This window comes from Perca fluviatilis, chromosome 18 (assembly GCF_010015445.1).
Source record: "Perca fluviatilis chromosome 18, GENO_Pfluv_1.0, whole genome shotgun sequence".
In the NCBI taxonomy this organism is placed as follows: domain Eukaryota; kingdom Metazoa; phylum Chordata; class Actinopteri; order Perciformes; family Percidae; genus Perca; species Perca fluviatilis.
In genome coordinates, this window is record NC_053129.1 from 3,678,357 (window position 1) to 3,696,251 (window position 17,895).

A 17,895-nucleotide genomic window follows, 5' to 3' on the forward strand; every position below is an offset into this window, starting at 1 on the left:
TGGACCCGTGTAGGACTACCGGAGAGCAGCGGGGTGGTTGTGCCCAGGGCTTCCCGCTGGAACCAAAGCGGGAAATAGCAGCACATCAGGCTCGAGCGACAGCTGTTCCACTCGCGGAGAGAGTTACACTGTGCTCGCGACGCTGTCCGACGCGTCATCACAGTGCGACGCCCAATAGTCAAACCTCCGACCCGGAAGGACTTGTGCTTCACTCACATGTGGACAGGATTTTAACAGCAGTGACGGGAACGTGCGTGTTGTGGTACAGAGAAGCGCGTGATGAAGCTCCCAGTTAGCTTTAAAACTGGAAATAGCTGTTGATAAAGCGCGCGAGCTGGTTTGGTGTGCGGAGCGGAGCCCTGACCCTAACCGTCCGGAGGGGGGAGGGAGGGGGGAGAAGATGGAACACTTAGAGCTGAGCCTGTCGGCTCTGGCCACCATCTCCAGACATGTTGACACTAGTCACAGCGAGCTGAGCCGCTATCTGGCCAAACAGGTGAGACATGTGCACCGCTCACTGGACGCTCTACTGAAACTAGTGGGCTGCATGGTAAACCCTAGGATGGACATATTGTGAAGACATATTGATTAATGTGTGGCTTTGTCAAGCACTCCCTATTTAAATGTCCCATGATGATGTGTCGTCCTCAGATATGGAGCCAGCAGGACAGGCAGTGTATTCTGGAGTGTGTGGCTCACCTGCTGTTGGAGAAGGATTACACACTGCTGATTGCTCGCCACCTGCGGCCGCTGGTCCTGGACCTGTTGGAGCGCAACGCAGAGAGGGTCAGAGCTGGAGGCAGGATCAACCATGACCTCCACGAGCGCCTGTGTGTGGCCCTCAGCAAGCTCCTCGGCATCAGTCCTGATGCTCAGGGGTAAGTGCACTCACATAAGCCCCTAGAGAGGCTGCACCAGGACACATGGCTGCATTTACTCAGTTGGGGGCCTTTGGGCAAAAATGAGGCGTGGGCCCCTGTTGGCACCCTCCACCACCTCTTCTTCTCTTCTCCACGTATCTTGTTGCCTTCTAGTAAACAAAGTAAACCGATGTATTTGCATCCTGTTGGCACAATATCATTTGAAATAACAAAGGTATTACAACTATTTTTTTGCACAGGACCCTTCAGGTCTATTCAGTTAATATCACCATTATTTAGTGCAAAGCAGACACAGTAAAACTAGGGCTCTGAGGGTCTGGGGTCTTTGCCCAGTTGGCAATCCAGCCTTGACAGTAGCCACCATGCTTTGATCAAAGTTGGGCAAAAATGGATACATCAGTAGTCACCTCATGTATAGTCTGGCATTTCCAGCTTTATCTCCACAGCGCTGTGGATTAAGGTCTGGCTGCACCACAGATACATTCCAGGATAGGAGAAAAAAACACTAGCAGACTGAGCTCTGGATGCAGCAACTGTGGTTCGGCTAAATAGTCTCAGGAAGGAACTTGTTTTGGTGGAACATTTGCACATACAACATACAACATTAAATGAAGTTAACTGTTGACACAATTCAATAACATGAGCTAGGCCTGCACGATTCAGGGAAAAATATGAATCACCATTTTTTTGGCTTAGAATTGATATCACGATTCTCTGCACATATGAACCATGACAAAACCAAACTAATTGGCAGTACCAAACATTGTTTTTTTTGCACCTATAGCACATTGCGCATCACCACAAGCCTGTAAACATAGAAGCTTTAATGAATAAAGAAAATAAAGTAAATACTGGCCATTTAAGTACAGTAGGCTACCAGAAATAGTGACATATAACACATTGAACTAAATATGGCCCTGATACAGGCTCTATCTCAACTCCTTGAACATGTCTTAACATAATTAAAACATGTCAATGTCAAATGCTTTCAATAAAAACATTTTTTAACGATTTATCGTGCAGGCCTAACGTGAGCTATTTATATTAGCTGATACATGGTTAAACCTCATTGGCTCTTAACAGTGGCTCTCCGTGTGGACTTGGTCCACAGCAACCCCACCAATCAGTCCCAAAACCTCCCAGTTAGAGAGGAAATTATCAACATATTCTTTATAAAACCTCCCAGTTAGAGAGGAAATTATCAACATATTCTTTATAAAACCTCCCAGTTAGAGAGGAAATTATCAACATATTCTTTATAAAACCTCCCAGTTAGAGAGGAAATTATCAACATATTCTTTATAAAACCTCCCAGTTAGAGAGGAAATGATCTAAACATATTCTTTATAAAATCTCCCAGTTAGAGAGGAAATTATCAACATATTCTTTATAAAACCTCCCAGTTAGAGAGGAAATGATCTAACATATTCTTTATAAAACCTCCCAGTTAGAGAGGAAATGATCTAACATATTCTTTATAAAACCTCCCAGTTAGAGAGGAAATTATCCAACATATTCTTTATAAAACCTCCCAGTTAGAGAGGAAATGATCTAAACATATTCTTTATTAATCTTTACAATCATTCCCTGAAAGAACCAATCAGGACTGTCTTGTTAATGTTCTTCAAAACATGACATTTTTAGCGTGTAGCTCGCTAGCTACAAGTTAGTTGTTTCCAGAAGAGAACGGAGTTTGAGAACGCCAACACAGAGAGAGAGGAAGTGGAGGGACATCATGCTGGATGTCATGCAACTATCCTGGAAATTCCATTGATCCAGACTACCTCATGTATACAAAGCTACATTATGGGAATTACTATTGTACCGTTTTCCAAACATCGTACAGCACAGAGTTTGGGGCATAAATGACTGCTGTTTAATTTCTCCAACAAAAAAAAAAGAACAAAAAATTAGATCACAAAAGCAGCAACTTTGTAGTAAATCTTAAAGGGCTACTCAAGTGATTTAGTATTGCAACTTCACTGAGTTAGGGGGCTTGACAGAGACCAAAATAAAAGAATGGTATAAACTAGTGAAAAAAAGTCTGAAATATCCTGGCTTTAAGTTCCTAGTAGCGCTGAAGCTCCAAAAATGCTGAATCCTCTGGCACTCAAACACTGATGCAGGAACCTAAGCATGCATTTCTGCAGGCTACGTCACCCTGACCAGCGCTCTACTTCTCTCCATAAGGTTTGCTGCGAGGTACTTCAACGATGCCCCCCCAGTGTTTCAGAGGCTCTTCTTCACCAGTGAAGAGTCCTCAGCTGTTCAGTACGGCCCCAGGAGGATGAAGCTGCGTGACCTCATGGGTGCCACCCTCCGTTTCCTCCAGAGTGATTGTGCCAAGTTTCGAATGCTCTGGGACTGGAGTCCGTGCGTGTCCCAGCTGCTCACTAGTGATGTCATGGTGCGAGGGTATGTACCTGCTTTCTCTTCCGCCCTCCAGAGGCTTCATGGACCATTTAGGACATACAACCCTTAACTACAGCTGGTTTCATTTGAAATCCAAAAAGAGTGTGTATGTCTCTGTCTCTGTGAGGTGAGGTCAGCTCAGTTATGTTTGAAGCATTTCTAAATGTAAAGACTATGTGGGTGTGTTTGCATTGTTCAGCTCATTTCCTGGACATTACTGCTGACTGCCTTTCCAAAGCATGCCATCCTTGTTTTGTTTTTTTGTCATCCTTTGTTATTACCTCCGCCAAGGAGGTCATGTTTTGCTGGTTTGCCTGTTGTCTGTCTGTCTGTCTGTCTGTCTGTCTGTCAGCAGGATTACAGAAACACTAGTTAAATTGCAATGTGAGCGGCAGCCAACAGGGGGTGCATTATGTCGGCAGGATAATTTCAAAGGCAACCGCGACTACATTTTTTGTACAGCCCTATTTCTGAAACCATGGTGGCAGAAATTTTGCCATGGTGGGCCGCCACTACAAAATCAATATAGAGGAAACACTGCTACTGGTCTGATTTTCTGGTGGAAGGGTGATCCCAATCACGGGGCGCACACAAATAATTTTTCTGTTTCGTTAACATTGCCAGATAGGGTGTGGTGTCAGAATAATTATAAAAATGAGTTTCTGACTGTTAAAATTGACTGAGCATTAACCTTGTGAGAGAGGACATGGCTTGGCGGAGGTCTGCGCTCTCTGAGTCCTTATTGTATTTTCTTCATCTCGTTTTGAAAGTCAGCTTGCAGAAACTTGAAAAAAGACAATCCACAACATTACGTCTACATTTATCATTGTCAAAGTAATGTTGTCATTTATCATTAACATTAACTACAATAGGCCTTTTTCACAGAAGACATTTTGACATGTCACAATATTAATTACACGTATGTAAATGATAAAATGACTGATGCTGGTACTGTTCATGCTGGCTCAGTGTCATGGCTTACTGGCACACTTGAATAGATCAGAAGCATTGGTAATGTTATCAGTAACATGTTTACTTCACTGACATGCAGGTCTTTCTATGGTTTTCTTGCTCTGCTAATTGCCAAAATGGTAATGGGCAGTAATCCAATGATGACGTCAAAATGTGTTTTTTATTAGTTATTTTCATCCATATCTGTCTTGCTGTTTACATTCAGCTGTTACATTGTTAATACTGTTGTATGCCTTTATGTAGCCTCCCTACAACAGATAGTAGAATCTTTGGTGTCCTGCTTGTGTGCTCAACAAAGTAAAAGCACTGTATTTTCTCATTGCCTCCAACAGGTACACTGCCCATTGTTTAGCGCTGGTCTCTCATATGACTGATAATCAGAAAAGCATCTTCCTGAGGAAGGTACTGACGAGTGATGAGATCCTGCACATGAAAATTAAGTATGTACCTTTTGTTTTTCCTTAATCTATTGTCATAATATGTCAACATATTTAGTCTCAATCAGAGGTGGAAGAAGTATTGTGAATTATACTCAATTACAGGTAAAAGTACTGCACTCAAAAGATTTCAATTGAATAAAAGTACAGAAGTATCATGTCAGAGTCCTCCCTTTTTCCTGGTTTCTTTAGAGCTTTGGAAGAAACTCAGCAGCTGGAGGTAGAAAAGGCCCTGGTGTTAGCCAATCAGGGCTCTGTGATGTGGCGCCAGGAGAAAGCTAATAAGTTTACCAGGGGCCAGGTGGTATCAGAGGACCTGTCCCAGAATGTGGTAGCAGTGTGTGGTGTTATCTTACCCAGGATCGTTCCTAGACAGGCAGAACAGGTATGTTCCCTTTGCTTTGTCCCATCAAACAGTCTGCTGTTGATCATTCTGGTCCTAATATTAATCTTAATTTGCAGAGGAACCAAAAAGATCTGGTGCTGGTGGACTCAACCTGCCGCAATTTGAGAAGACTGGCGTTGGCTGTGGCTTCCCAGACGCCTGTGCTGCTGGAGGGTCCCATTGGATGCGGTAAAACTGCCCTGGTTGAGTTCATGGCTGCTGTTACAGGACATAAAAAACCTACAGAGATCCTCAAGGTCCAGCTCGGGGATCAAACTGACAGCAAGGTGAGAATGCATGGAGTCAATTGAAACTTAAAGGGGCACTCCACCAATTTTACACACAAGATTCAGTTTCTGAGGGCTGAACGTTACGTAGGCTTAACAGAAAGCATTACGAGCTGGAAATGGAGAAACATTGGACACACACACACACACACACACACACACACACACACACACACACACACACACACACACACACACACACACACACACACACACACACACACACAGAGTGAACTGTAGGATCCAGTGTTTCTGAAGCCTGGCCCGTACAAGGGACTAAAAGGGTATTGGGTATCTCGGCCTCTGCTGCTTTGATTTTCACCATTTTAATATTTTAAATATGTCCCTTATGTGTCCCCCAACTTTTTTGGAAGTTTTAAATACTAAATCCCTGGAGTGCCCCTTTAGCATTCAATGCAGGTTAAGTGAAAGGCTGAACATTTACAAATGTGTTTTGTTTGTTTGACAGATGCTGCTCGGCATGTACCGGTGTACTGATATACCAGGGAAGTTTGTGTGGCAGCCAGGGACGCTGACACAGGCTGTATCTAACGGCCAGTGGATCCTCTTGGAAGACATTGACCACGCACCTTTGGATGTGGTGAGTTAAAACTTAAAAGGAACACGGCCTTAATATTGTCAGTTCAAACATATACTCAATATGCCTACATTCTCTGCATATATTCTTAATAATCAGCTTAATGTAAATGATTTATTGCAACAAGCCATAACTTTACTGAAATGTCCTTTTTCAGATATCTGTGCTCCTGCCTTTGATGGAGAATAAAAAGCTGATGATTCCAGGGCGGGAGGATTGCATCGATGTTGCGCCTGGATTTCAGTTTTTTGCAACAAGAAGGTAACAATGTCATTACGTTGTAAATGTAACCTGATTATCTTTCACTATTTGGATATTTAGGCTCCATGGACATCCCACTGACTGTTCATGTAGCCTAAACGCCGTGGTCTGCAGCAGATGCCACGGAGGGAAGGCACACACCGTTCATCCAAACAGGCTCATGCATCTCCCAAACCTGCTCATGAACCACTGGCAATTTATCAAGTTGAAACAAGAAATTCACATTTCACACACAATTTGTGCAGTTAAGAAAGCTTGGTGAATCCGACTTGCAACATTTATACGAGAGGTTTAGGATAAGAATACGAAAAAGTCCTTGCATGAGGCCCCATGAGTCCTATATTTGGGGACAACAGTACACAGCTGTCCACACAGACAATGATGGAAGTAGTTGTGTTAACAATAAAAAACGACCCAGCCTGCTTTGACACCTCCGCATACCCAGCCAGTCTCTGCATACAGTGGGCATGATATGACATCAGTATGGCTGTTGTACTTGTTGCAGGATGTACCTCAGTGGTGGCAGCTGGCACAAACCACAGAACTCTCATGCAGCGCTGCTGGACAAGTACTGGACCAAGCTGCAAATGGGCAACATGACACGAGAAGAGCTGAAGAAGGTGAGTGTTGTTGGCTTTGGAGCCGCCACTCCGCTACAGCCCCCCAACAGCTTAGTACATGACTTCACGTAATTCCCTGCATAGCTCCAGGACATTTAACATCGTAGTCCATAATACTACTGGTCAACACGGTAATCTTTTCACATACAGTTTTTTTTTTTTTTATATTAGACAAAAACCTTCCAGAATGACCCTGGTATATTACTAGCTTACCCCTGTCTCTGTGTGTAGGTGCTCATTAGCAGGTATCCACAGCTGACGGTGGTGTCAGACCGTCTCCTGGATATCTTCTGCCAGCTGACTGGGGGCAGACACTCGGACCTGGACACAGGCAGCCTCCACCCCCCTGAGGACAGCCAGCAGGACAACAGCCCCCCGCTGGAGGGGAGGGCACTGTCAATGAGGTGAGGCCCAGCTCACTACTTTCTCTGCTCCTCCTTTACTTTCCTTAGTCTGGTATTTATTTAAAGGTCCAGTGTGTAACGTGTTTAGTAGTTCATTATCAAAATCTGTGTTGCTCCATATTCATGCTCCATCTTGAAATACGTTAGCCGGTAAGGGACATACAGGACATACTGCTCCACCTTTCACGTTTTTGCTGTCACATGATAAACTCACAGCTGCTGCTAATGCTGCTAATGGGTATCGTAGCTTCCCACCCCCGGCAAGATTGAAGAAGGAAACATGGAGGACCACACGTATTCAAAATCCAAATTTCAGGAATAGGAGTCTTCTTCTTCTTTGCCCAGAAAAAGAAAAAGGAGATTGAAAAGAGCAAGAGACCGGCTTTTTGAAGTGTGAAGGCTACCGTAGCTGTAATACCTATTTTGAACTGTGTGGTGAGAGAGAGTTGATTGTGATATATGATCCCAACGCTAGATGGAAGAAATTCCCACACATTGGACCTTTAAATCAAGTTATGCTAATCTTTATTTGGTAAGGGAAACAATTAAATAAAACTCAATAAAACTTCAATTAGGCAAAAAAGTGTTCCCGCTCTCTTGAGGTGGTTTGTCTTTGTGGAAAAAGAGTTGATGCTCTAAATGGGATATAGAATATGAATAAGTTCTGATGTAGTGAACCTATTTATTTACTCATGTTTCTCTGGTAGACAGTTTGATGGCCGAGGCACTTGTTTAGCAGCCTCTACTTCTCCTCTGTTTCCTGGAGGATTACAGCCATGCATAGTCTATGGCGCTTCTATAACTTCTGACCGAACTACGCTGTAGCACTATCCTTTTTTGCGACATTTGAAAGGTTTGCTCATAATTAGCTTGACAATTGAATTTTGTTTACAAGTTGGCTCCTGCTTGTAACACAAATGAGGAAGCTCACACAAACGTATACTTAATGGCTTTATTTGACCGAACTAGAACATAAAGTTGAGGCCAAAATTATTAGCCCCCCCATATGAAATTAGACAAAACTCTTTATTTCTCCATGGAAATGACCATTAAAGGGGTGATAGAATGCAAAACCGATTTTACCCTGTCATAGTTGAATAACGACAGTTCAGTGGGTAAAAAGGACATACATAGAAGCTCAAAATCCCATTGACACCCCTTTACTATGAAAATCATATATTTTGAAACTGCCTCTGTAACGGGCGAATCTCAACAAAGCTGAGTTGCTTGCGTAAGCATCTCAAAATCCGGAACCTTAAGAGAACAGTCACGCCCCAACATTTACATACACAACTGACCTGAGATCAGGTAGTCTTCTGAATCTAGCTAGGTCACGCAGATCTCTGCTATTCCATTACAAAATTCACTTCTGAAACTTTTTTATGCGAGAAATCAACTATGTAAAGCTCAGATATGGGCCGTTTTACAAAAATGGATGGCTAATTGCAAATTTTGTCAGACTGTGGGTCGGAATTAAGCAGCCGGTGCTGCCTGGGTTGTTGCCTCGCCGCCCGGCCTGCTGTGAGCTCCGTTACGGCTGGCAGCCATACCCGCGCAGAGTCACCGGTAACACCGCTAATGGACCACTAAACGCCGCGGCTCTGACAGAGCTCCAGGGCCTGCAGCTCCCCTCTTCCTGCTAGCTAAATGCCCGGTATGTGTGAGTGACAGCGCGGTCAGCGAGCTTGTTACACCAGCAATCTGTTACCACAGGTTCTAGTTACTCTTTTAAATGTGTGTAATTATAATGTGTTGAGTTATTTAAACAAACGATTGGGGAAATAAACGCCGCTTGTCCCTGAGTCTCATTGATAGCGCCTGCGGCTGGATGGAGCTCTATCAATGAGAGCTAGCTAGCTAGCCTCCTCTTAGAATTCCTCTGGTATTCACAAATATTCATTAACTTGAAATCGGACACCGTTGTTAGCTTTATAAGACCTTTAGTTAGATGTTGTGTAAGTGGCGTGACGAAATTCAAACTGTAATATAATCGAATTAAGGCAAAAAGGAAGCTAACTATCCGTGATTTGTAGCTAGGATTGAAGGGACAGTCACAGCTAACGAAACACCTAGTCTTCACAAATATTCATTAACTTGAAATCGGACACCGTTGTTAGCTTTATAAGACCTTTAGTTAGATGTTGTGTAAGTGGCGTGACGAAATTCAAACTGTAATATAATCGAATTAAGGCGAAAAGGAAGCTAACTATCCGTGATTTGTAGCTAGGATTGAAGGGACAGTCACAGCTAACGAAACACCTAGTCTTCACAAATATTCATTAACTTGAAATTGGACACCGTTGTTAGCTTTATAAGACATATAGTTAGATGTTGTGTAAGTGGCGTGACGAAATTCAAACTGTAATATAATCAAATTAAGGCGAAAAGGAAGCTAACTATCCGTGGTTTGTAGCTACACATAGCTAGGATTGAAGGGACAGTCGCAGCTAACGAAACACTTTGTCTTCACAAATATTCATTAACTTGAAATCGGACACCGTTGTTAGCTTTATAAGACCTTTAGTTAGATTTTGTATAAGTGTCGTGACATGTGTGTAACATGAGGTAACAGATTGCTGGTGTAACAAGCTCGCTGACGGAGCTCTCACTCTCACACAACGGGCCATTTAGCTAGCAGGAAGAGGGGAGTTGAAGGCCCTGGAGCTCTGTCAGGGCAGCGGTGTTGGTAGTCCCTGCTGTGGGCTGCCAGCCGTGACGGAGCTCCAAGCACTCATAGCAGGCCGGGTCTGTGAAGGAAGGCGGGGCTACGGCGTGGCAGCACCGGCGGGCGGCAGGCAGCACCAGCGGCTAAACTCCGGCCAACACAGTCTTACCAAATTTGCAATTAGCCATCAATTTCGTAAAACGGCCCATATTTGAGCTTTATATAGTTGATTTCTCGCTAAAAAGTATCAGAAGTGAATTTAATAACGAATAGCCCGATAAACAATGTATAACTTTGCAATGAGACCTGCTGTCGAGTCTCCCATGTGTTTCTATGTAGTTTGCTCAAACCAATCAGCGCGTAGCTCATTCTGAATATTCATGAGCATACCATATTTGGAAGAAAAGCTCTTGTTCCAAATAGAGCCATATTCACAGGGTGGTTAAGGGCCTAATAAAATATCATTCGGGCAATTTTCAGCCCAACCAATGTTACATACCCCATTAGGAGACCTTAAGGAACAGTGTAAAATACCCTATATAATCATTCTATCACCCCTTTAACAACAAGTGCTTATAGTGTATTTGTTTCCAAAATACCAAAGACAAAATGTCCACTAAGTTTGATCAGGATATTTTATTGATACACCGAGTTGAAACAAGAAAGGGCAAAAATGAGACGTCCAAAATTATTATCCCCTGGGCCATTAATAATCAATAGTGTACCCTTTCTGAGCCACAACTGACAACAACCTCTTAGAGTAGTTCTTTACTAGGTTGGCACAGGTCTCCTGAGGGATTTTGGCCCATTCTTCCATTGCAAATTGTTCCAGCTGGTCCAAATTGCGTGGTTTCCAAGCATGGACATTCACTTTGAATACCCGCCACAGATTCACAGTAGGATTGAGGTCTGGGCTCTGTGCGGGCCACTCCAGGACCTTGGTTTTGGTATCCTTCAGGAACTGTTGGACCAATTTTGATGTATGCTTTGGGTCATTGTCTTGTTGGAAGACCAGCGACGACCGTTCCAGTTTAGTCTCATCAGACCAAAGCACAGACTTCCAAAACTCATCTTTACCTTTCAAATGTTCACGGGCAAACCTCAGTCTGGCTGTGATGTGCCACTCTTTGAGTAAAGGGGTTCTTCTGGGACAATGGTCTGAAGCCCACCACGATGAAGAGCCCTCACAACTGTGTTCCCTGAAACATCAACTCCAGAAGAGGCCAGGTTACCAACAATCATCTTGGCAGATGTCCGTGGCTTCTAACTGACATCTTTGACTATTTTACTCTCCAGAGTTCTTGAAATCTTGCGCTTACGACCATGCCCAGGTTTGTTTCTTAAAGAATTTGTCTCCTTGTACTTGGTACAGCGGTCTAGACACTGTGAAACACTTGGAAATGGCAGTATAGCCTTCCCCCTTATCACAAGCCTCCACTATCTTCTTTCTGAGCTCAAGACTGATTTCCTTTGTCTTGGGCATGGTGAGTAAAAGTAGTCCCTTTCAGTAATGTGTTCAAGTGCCCTGTTCCTTGGAGTCCTTTTATGCTGATTGAATGCTCAGGTGTTGTTAGGAAGCCAATTGACTGCACAGGTTTGGTTTGAAAGCTGATTGGTTAATTAGGTGTGTTTTTTTTTGTTTGTTTTTTTTTTTTTAAAAGCAAAGATTCACATGGGGGATAATATTTTTGACCACCCCATTTTTCACTATATTTGATATAAAGCAAGCCTAAAAATTTATTTTATATTCCAAAATGTACCAAAAGATAGCACTGGTGAATGTTTGATTATATCAATGCTGCTAATCAGTAAACATTGGAAAGAATTTTAGGAAAATGTTCCATAATTCCTGGGGGCCTAATAATTTTGGCCTCAACTGTAACTTCAGTGCAAATATGAAAATCTGTAATATCAGTCATCCATCTTCGTCTGGGGGGGAGCAGCTCCAGCAGGGGACCCCAAACTTCCCTTTCCTGAGCCACATTAACCAGCTCCGACTGGGCGTTCCCAGGCCAGGTTGGAGATATAATCCCTCCACCTAGTCCTGGGTCTTCCCCCGAGGCCTCCTCCCAGCTGATATAATATATAATATTGTGTGTGTGTGTGTGTGTGTGTGTGTGTGTGTGTGTGTGTGTGTGTGTGTGTGTGTGTGTGTGTGTGTGTGTGTGTGTGTGTGTGTGTGTGTGTGTGTGTGTGTGTGTGTGTGTGTGTGTGTGTGTGTGTGTGTGTGTGTGTGTGTGTGTGTAAACTTAGCACAAAAAGTAAGGAAATTTGTGTTTGGTAGATTATTTCTCTGTGGTAACAATGCTTTTTAGCAATAAATCTTATACTGTTGGAAAGCCTGTTTACTTCCCTTTCAAATGGTGTCCCATTTGTAAGGAACATGCATTTGTGGGATGAGTATGTGGGTTGCGCCAATGAAAAATTTGCCAAATCTTCTCTGCCAATGCCAAACAGCTTATTCTGCCATTGACTCGTTTGGTGGATTGGATGATTCTGCCTATAGTAGTTGGATCGTAGGGTCAAAGTGTGGAGAAGACGCGGAGAACGCTATGCTGATTGCTGCACCGATAGAGTAAAACCTTTCGGTGGAGGCAGTGTGATGGTGTGGGGCGGCATCTCCCTCAATGGAAAAACAAGGCTTGTCATCATTGGAGGCAATCTGAATGCAGAGAGATATAGAGATGAGATTCTGAAACCAGTGGCAATCCCATATCTCCACAGTCTGGAACCGAACTCTATCCTCCAAGATGACCACGCTATCCCCCACAGGGCGGGGTTTATCAGAGATATGGGAGTGGAGAGGATGGAATGGCCTGCCAGCAGTCCTGACTTCAACCCCAAGTAACACTTGTGGGATCAGCTTGGGCGTGCATTTCGTGCCAGAGTGACCAACACAACCACGTTGGCTGACTTGCTGGTTGAAGAATGGGATGCCATCCCACAGCAGTGTGTGACCAGCATGAGGAGGAGGTGCCAGGCTGTTGTGGCTGTGTATAGTTCTTCCACATGCTACTGAGGCCACGTCCACACGTACCAAAACAATCTTTTTTTTTTTTTTTGTACCCGTCTTCCCTGGAACTGTCAAAAAAAATGTGCGTCCAAACTGATCCATTTGTAAAAGACTCAACATGTTACTTCATATTCCAGGCCTATAGGTGGCGCTGCTTCTGCTGCAGAAATTCACCAAAAACGGAGAAGAAGAGCATAGTCCTATCACTTCCCATCATAACATGACCATCATTCATGGACTATAATAACTTTCACCATTGCTCATTTTATAAAGGCCGCAACAAGAAAACGTGTCTTTGTTTACATTGTATAATGTGCTGTTGGATTGGTTTTTATTTTGCAGTTCTGTCTGCCATCGGACATGATTGCAGCGCGCTTGCTAGCAGAGCTAACATCGGCAGTCAAACAAACATCAATGATCCAATGTCTTTTTGATAATCTACACGTTTTTTTCTTGCGGTAGCCTTTCTACAATAAGCCGTGGTAAAAGTTAATATAATCCCTTTAAGGAGTTGATAAGCAGACAGATTAGCTAGCTAGTTGATAAGTTGTCTACTTCCACTTTATAAACGGCTAACCATAGCAGCTAACGTTAACGTTACTTCGCTGCTGGAGCGGTCAGCTACTTTAGCGATGTTTAACGTTAGCTACATAACGTTAGCAATATATCTTGTGTAGAATCCAGGACCGGCAGAGCAGAGGAAAGTATTTAGATGAAGTGAGCTGGTTTGACCATGGAGATGGGATATGGTTAGCTTCACCACAGTCGTGTCAATGGCCGTGCGCTACCTAGTGCTAGTGTGGGTAAGTGGTCGAGGGGTGTGGCGATGGCATCGTCGATACGCAAGTATGCGTCTTCACCGTCCAAACGAAGCCAAAGGGAGCCGTTTTCCGCAGCCGTTTTTTTTTCACTCTGGGACCAGGTTTTCAGGCAGTGCGTTTACAGGATCCGTTTGGACGGTCGGCCCAAACGATGCAAAACGTGTGTTTGCACCAAAAAGCGTCTCCATGTGGATGGCCCCTGAGGTTCCTGTTTGTGAAATGAATAAATTGTTAAATTGCCAATATGTCTGGTTTCTTTAAACTTCAATCATCCAATCCACCAAACACCAAACGAGTCAATGGCAGAGAAGATTTGGCAATTTTTCATGGGCGCAACTGTTAAGAAAACTAAAAGACGTGTCACTTAGATTTCTGAGGAGGAAGGAGAGGCTGGGGTCGAATTGAAAGTTAAGCAAAAGGTTTAATAAAACGCGATGAAAACGACAGTCAAAACACAATCAAATATAAAACTTAAAACCTCTGAATTTCAGGTCACAGACTAAGGTTGTTTATCATGGTAGTGTCGATTCTACAGAGATATGCATTTCCTTTGTTCTAACCCAGTCTGGCCCAACAGGGTGGCTCCCCCAAAACCGATACAATAGATCTCCATGTGTGGAGACAAGGAGCTTTCTCCTGTATGCTAAATGACTGATGATTCTCTAGAAGCTAGAGAAGGTGTGAGTCAGACAAATGCTGATTAGTGTAGTTACTTGATTAGATTTAGCTGCAGGCCCCATTAAACAATGTTTTCAAAACCTAAGCATGGTTTTAACATTTTACAACCTAACACAACCCACATACTCAGCTCTGCTGCTCATCCCACAAATGCATGTTCCTTACGAATGGGACACCATTTGAAAGGGAACTAAACAGGCTTTCCAAGGGTATAAGATTTATTGATAAAAAGCATTGTTACCACAGAGAAATAATCTACCAAACACAAATTTCCTTACTTTTTGTGCTAAGTTACCTGAACTTGCGTATCTGTTGATACTGAGTACCAATCCGATACCAGTGTGTCATATATTTTATTATGATTTAACAACTGTATACTACTATCCCTGTATGGATGTGATATGATGATAATCTTTGTTGTCGGTCTGGCTCAGGTTAAACTCTTTGTGAAACATGAACAAACGCAAACAATGAATGCCCCAGAATTTTTTTAATATCCAGTTTGATAGTCAGTTATAACGGAAAAAGAACATAAATAAACTACTTTAATGTAGATTTTTATATATATATATAAAAAAGTACACATCTCGGTGTCTGGCCTCTCTGCTCCTGACAGTCGGCATCAGCTTTGGGCCCCTTGGTCTTTCATTTCTCAGACACCCCTCCCCCCCCAAACCACCAGCCAGTCTGCAGCGGCAGGGTTTAATTAGCTTTCCACTAGCTGCTGCTGTGTTCGATAGAGTATTGATTGGACTGTCCTCTGTACGCTGGGCTGGAATCCCACATTCTACAGGTCAAACCAAGGCTTTGTCATTAGGTAACACCTCCTCACTTAGAGACATTATCTGCCCGGCTGCTTTTGGAATTTTCATCAGTGTGATGTGTGTGCTGGCCAGGGTTCAGCCGTTAAATCAGTGTGTCTCTAGTTTCCATGCTCTGCACTTCGATAGCACAAATGTGCTTCATTGATCAATGTCATTAACTGCAAAGTTCATCATATGTGTTGGTCTGGGTCATTAGGGTTCATGCTCCTCATTCATGATTACTTCTGTTTTCTTCATCACGACTCTGCAGGGACCTGCTGAAATGGTGTGAGCGGATCAGCGTTAACTTTGACAGCACGTCCTCAGCCACAGCACAACATGTCTTCCAAGAGGTTAGTGGCTTTGATTTCTTCAAAGGTCAGCGAAAAGAAAAGCATTTGATTTAGTTGTATTGAGTTTAGTACTGCTTAAATTATTTTATATTCTATATTATCATATCGCACTGGGATGTGTTCTGATTGAAGCCAGGGTGTAAAACCTCTAATCAGACGAGTGGTGGTGATTCTGGTTACACGACTTGTATTGACTGATGCCTTGTGCTGGTGCCTTTGGTTGCCAGGCTCTGGACTGCTTCACAGCCATGCTGTCTCGGCCTGACAGTCGACTGCGAATGGCCGAGATCATCGGAAGCAAGCTCAACATCTCCAAAGAGAAGGTATGTGACCAGCCGGCTTTGGCAAAAACATAAGGATTGGGTTCATGCAAATCTACAGCATTGATTGATTAAAGAATAAGGAAGTAGTATTTATAATCTACATTGTATACAGAAACATGTCCTGAATCTAACTCCTGGCTGCTGTTTGTCTGCAGGCGCAGCACTTCTGCCAGATGTACCAGCCGGGCATCTCGCTGAGCGAGCTGGAGGCGGCGGTGGGCAGAGTGACTCTGAGTCGGAAGCAGACTGAAGCGGTGCAGCTGAATGTGTAAGTGGGACATCCTGCCTGACGCCCCCTTTGACCTCTGTTTGCACCAAATATGCATCAGCTCGTTGCTGTGCCAACATCCACCTACTGATAGGGCCAAATAGACCCCCTGCTGGTAAATTGAATAAACATTGGATTGATTTAAAACTGCATTATGGTAAACAAACCCATCAGGACATGCCCAAATTTTCACATTGATTCTTTCCCAAAGCCAATATGAACGGGTGTCAGACTTTAACAACAAAGGAAGCAGCATGCAAAAACTGGCACAAGTGTGTCCAGTAAGCCATATTAACAGGAATAATAAGGCACTGATTGACTTTGAGCTTTTACATATTGTAAACGTTTGTTATTTCTCCATCTAATCGAGGGATTTAAAGCCAGTGAGATGTAACTTTTGAAACACATTTCTCTTGCAAATTGAAAAACAAAATTTTATTCATAAGCAATACAACGCACTCTTGCTCATTAATAACCCCCCTTGGTCTGGTATGAGCAGTAGCTTGTGGAGGCTAAGCCACTTTTTGTTCTTCAATACACAGGACGGGATGTGAATTTTGATAAGGAATCATTTCTTCTACATGTTTCTATTTTTTATTTATACATTTTTCAAGCAGTTGCATTGTAAACCTCTTCACAGTCCCTCCAGAAAAACGCGATTATGTCAATGCATAATCAGCCAAAGTCCGCGTATTTATGTGGGGGCCGCATTTTTTTTCAAATACGCCGCACTTTCGTCGCAGAAATTGCAGATTTCTGCGCAAAATACGCAGGGCTTGCATGATTTCACAATCCCCGCATTTTCGTTGCAAAAAAGTCACATATATCTTAGTAGAAAGTTGAATAATGTTGCGTTTACTTCACACAAGAGCAGCCATTTCCCCCTGTTGCCATGGGAACGTTATGAAGTGACGTAATTACGCGACGTAAACATTATCGAAAAGCAGGGTGTTGGGGAATCACTTTTTTTCTCTTTTTCATCAAACCGCAGTTTTTGCAAGTTCCTGCAATTTCATCGCATAAAATTGCATAAATATCCCGCATATTCCATTGCATTTTTTAAGAAAACATGCCGCATAATCAAGGATTTTTGCCTGCAACAATCTCAAAAAAACTCCGCATTTTTCTGGAAGGACTGTCTTCACAGTGGTGTGTGCATAGTTTTTAAGTATAATCTTTGACATGTCTTGGGAAAATGCAAATGTAATTAACATTTTAATAGTAACCTGTGATCTCGAGATAACCGGATTAAAACAATAATTGTGTCACACGGCCTCCTTAGAAATCTTTACAAATTTATCTAAATGAAGTTTAAATAGGAAACACAATAGTCACTGTATATTCTCCAAAATCTGTCATCTTTCAGTTCATTAAATATGTTGACACTGATTTAAAAAAATAAAAGAAAAAGGTATATTATGGCTGAGGGGACTGTGACACCAGTATATCTACATACAAAGCATACCAAGGAATATGTAATCATTCAGCGTGTTGTGTATTCCCGTGAACAGGGACGTGCAGACCTTTGCAGCCACGCGTCCCTCTGCTGTGCTGCTGGAGCAGCTGGCCGTGTGTGTGGCCAAAGCAGAGCCTGTTCTCCTGGTGGGAGAGACGGGGACTGGAAAGACTTCCACCGTCCAACACCTGGCCAGAGTCACAGGTGAGCCCAGGAGCCCGGCTCAGCTCCTGTCCACAGGCTGAAGGGTCCATAAAT

General features: G+C 43.2%; 2 protein-coding genes across 2 annotated transcripts in view; one reads left to right on the forward strand and one right to left on the reverse strand.

The window, feature by feature from the left end:
• The window catches only part of casp8ap2 (caspase 8 associated protein 2), a 17,045-nt gene extending 16,804 nt beyond the window's left edge, over window positions 1–241 (reverse strand). The window contains exon 1 of the mRNA XM_039782303.1: window positions 1–241. This exon is cut by the window's left edge and continues 179 nt beyond it. The gene's annotated coding sequence lies outside the window, so the exon portion shown is untranslated.
• A 159-nt stretch (window positions 242–400) lies between these two features.
• Window positions 401–17,895, forward strand: part of mdn1 (midasin AAA ATPase 1) — an 84,631-nt gene continuing 67,136 nt past the window's right edge. The window contains exons 1-14 of the mRNA XM_039782301.1: window positions 401–496; window positions 652–878; window positions 3,072–3,296; window positions 4,598–4,705; window positions 4,895–5,087; window positions 5,165–5,374; window positions 5,844–5,975; window positions 6,130–6,233; window positions 6,739–6,853; window positions 7,085–7,257; window positions 15,509–15,590; window positions 15,818–15,913; window positions 16,069–16,181; window positions 17,693–17,841. Of these exons, the coding sequence (XP_039638235.1) occupies window positions 401–496; window positions 652–878; window positions 3,072–3,296; window positions 4,598–4,705; window positions 4,895–5,087; window positions 5,165–5,374; window positions 5,844–5,975; window positions 6,130–6,233; window positions 6,739–6,853; window positions 7,085–7,257; window positions 15,509–15,590; window positions 15,818–15,913; window positions 16,069–16,181; window positions 17,693–17,841 (2,023 nt within the window). The remainder of the gene's footprint in view (window positions 497–651; window positions 879–3,071; window positions 3,297–4,597; window positions 4,706–4,894; window positions 5,088–5,164; window positions 5,375–5,843; window positions 5,976–6,129; window positions 6,234–6,738; window positions 6,854–7,084; window positions 7,258–15,508; window positions 15,591–15,817; window positions 15,914–16,068; window positions 16,182–17,692; window positions 17,842–17,895) is intronic.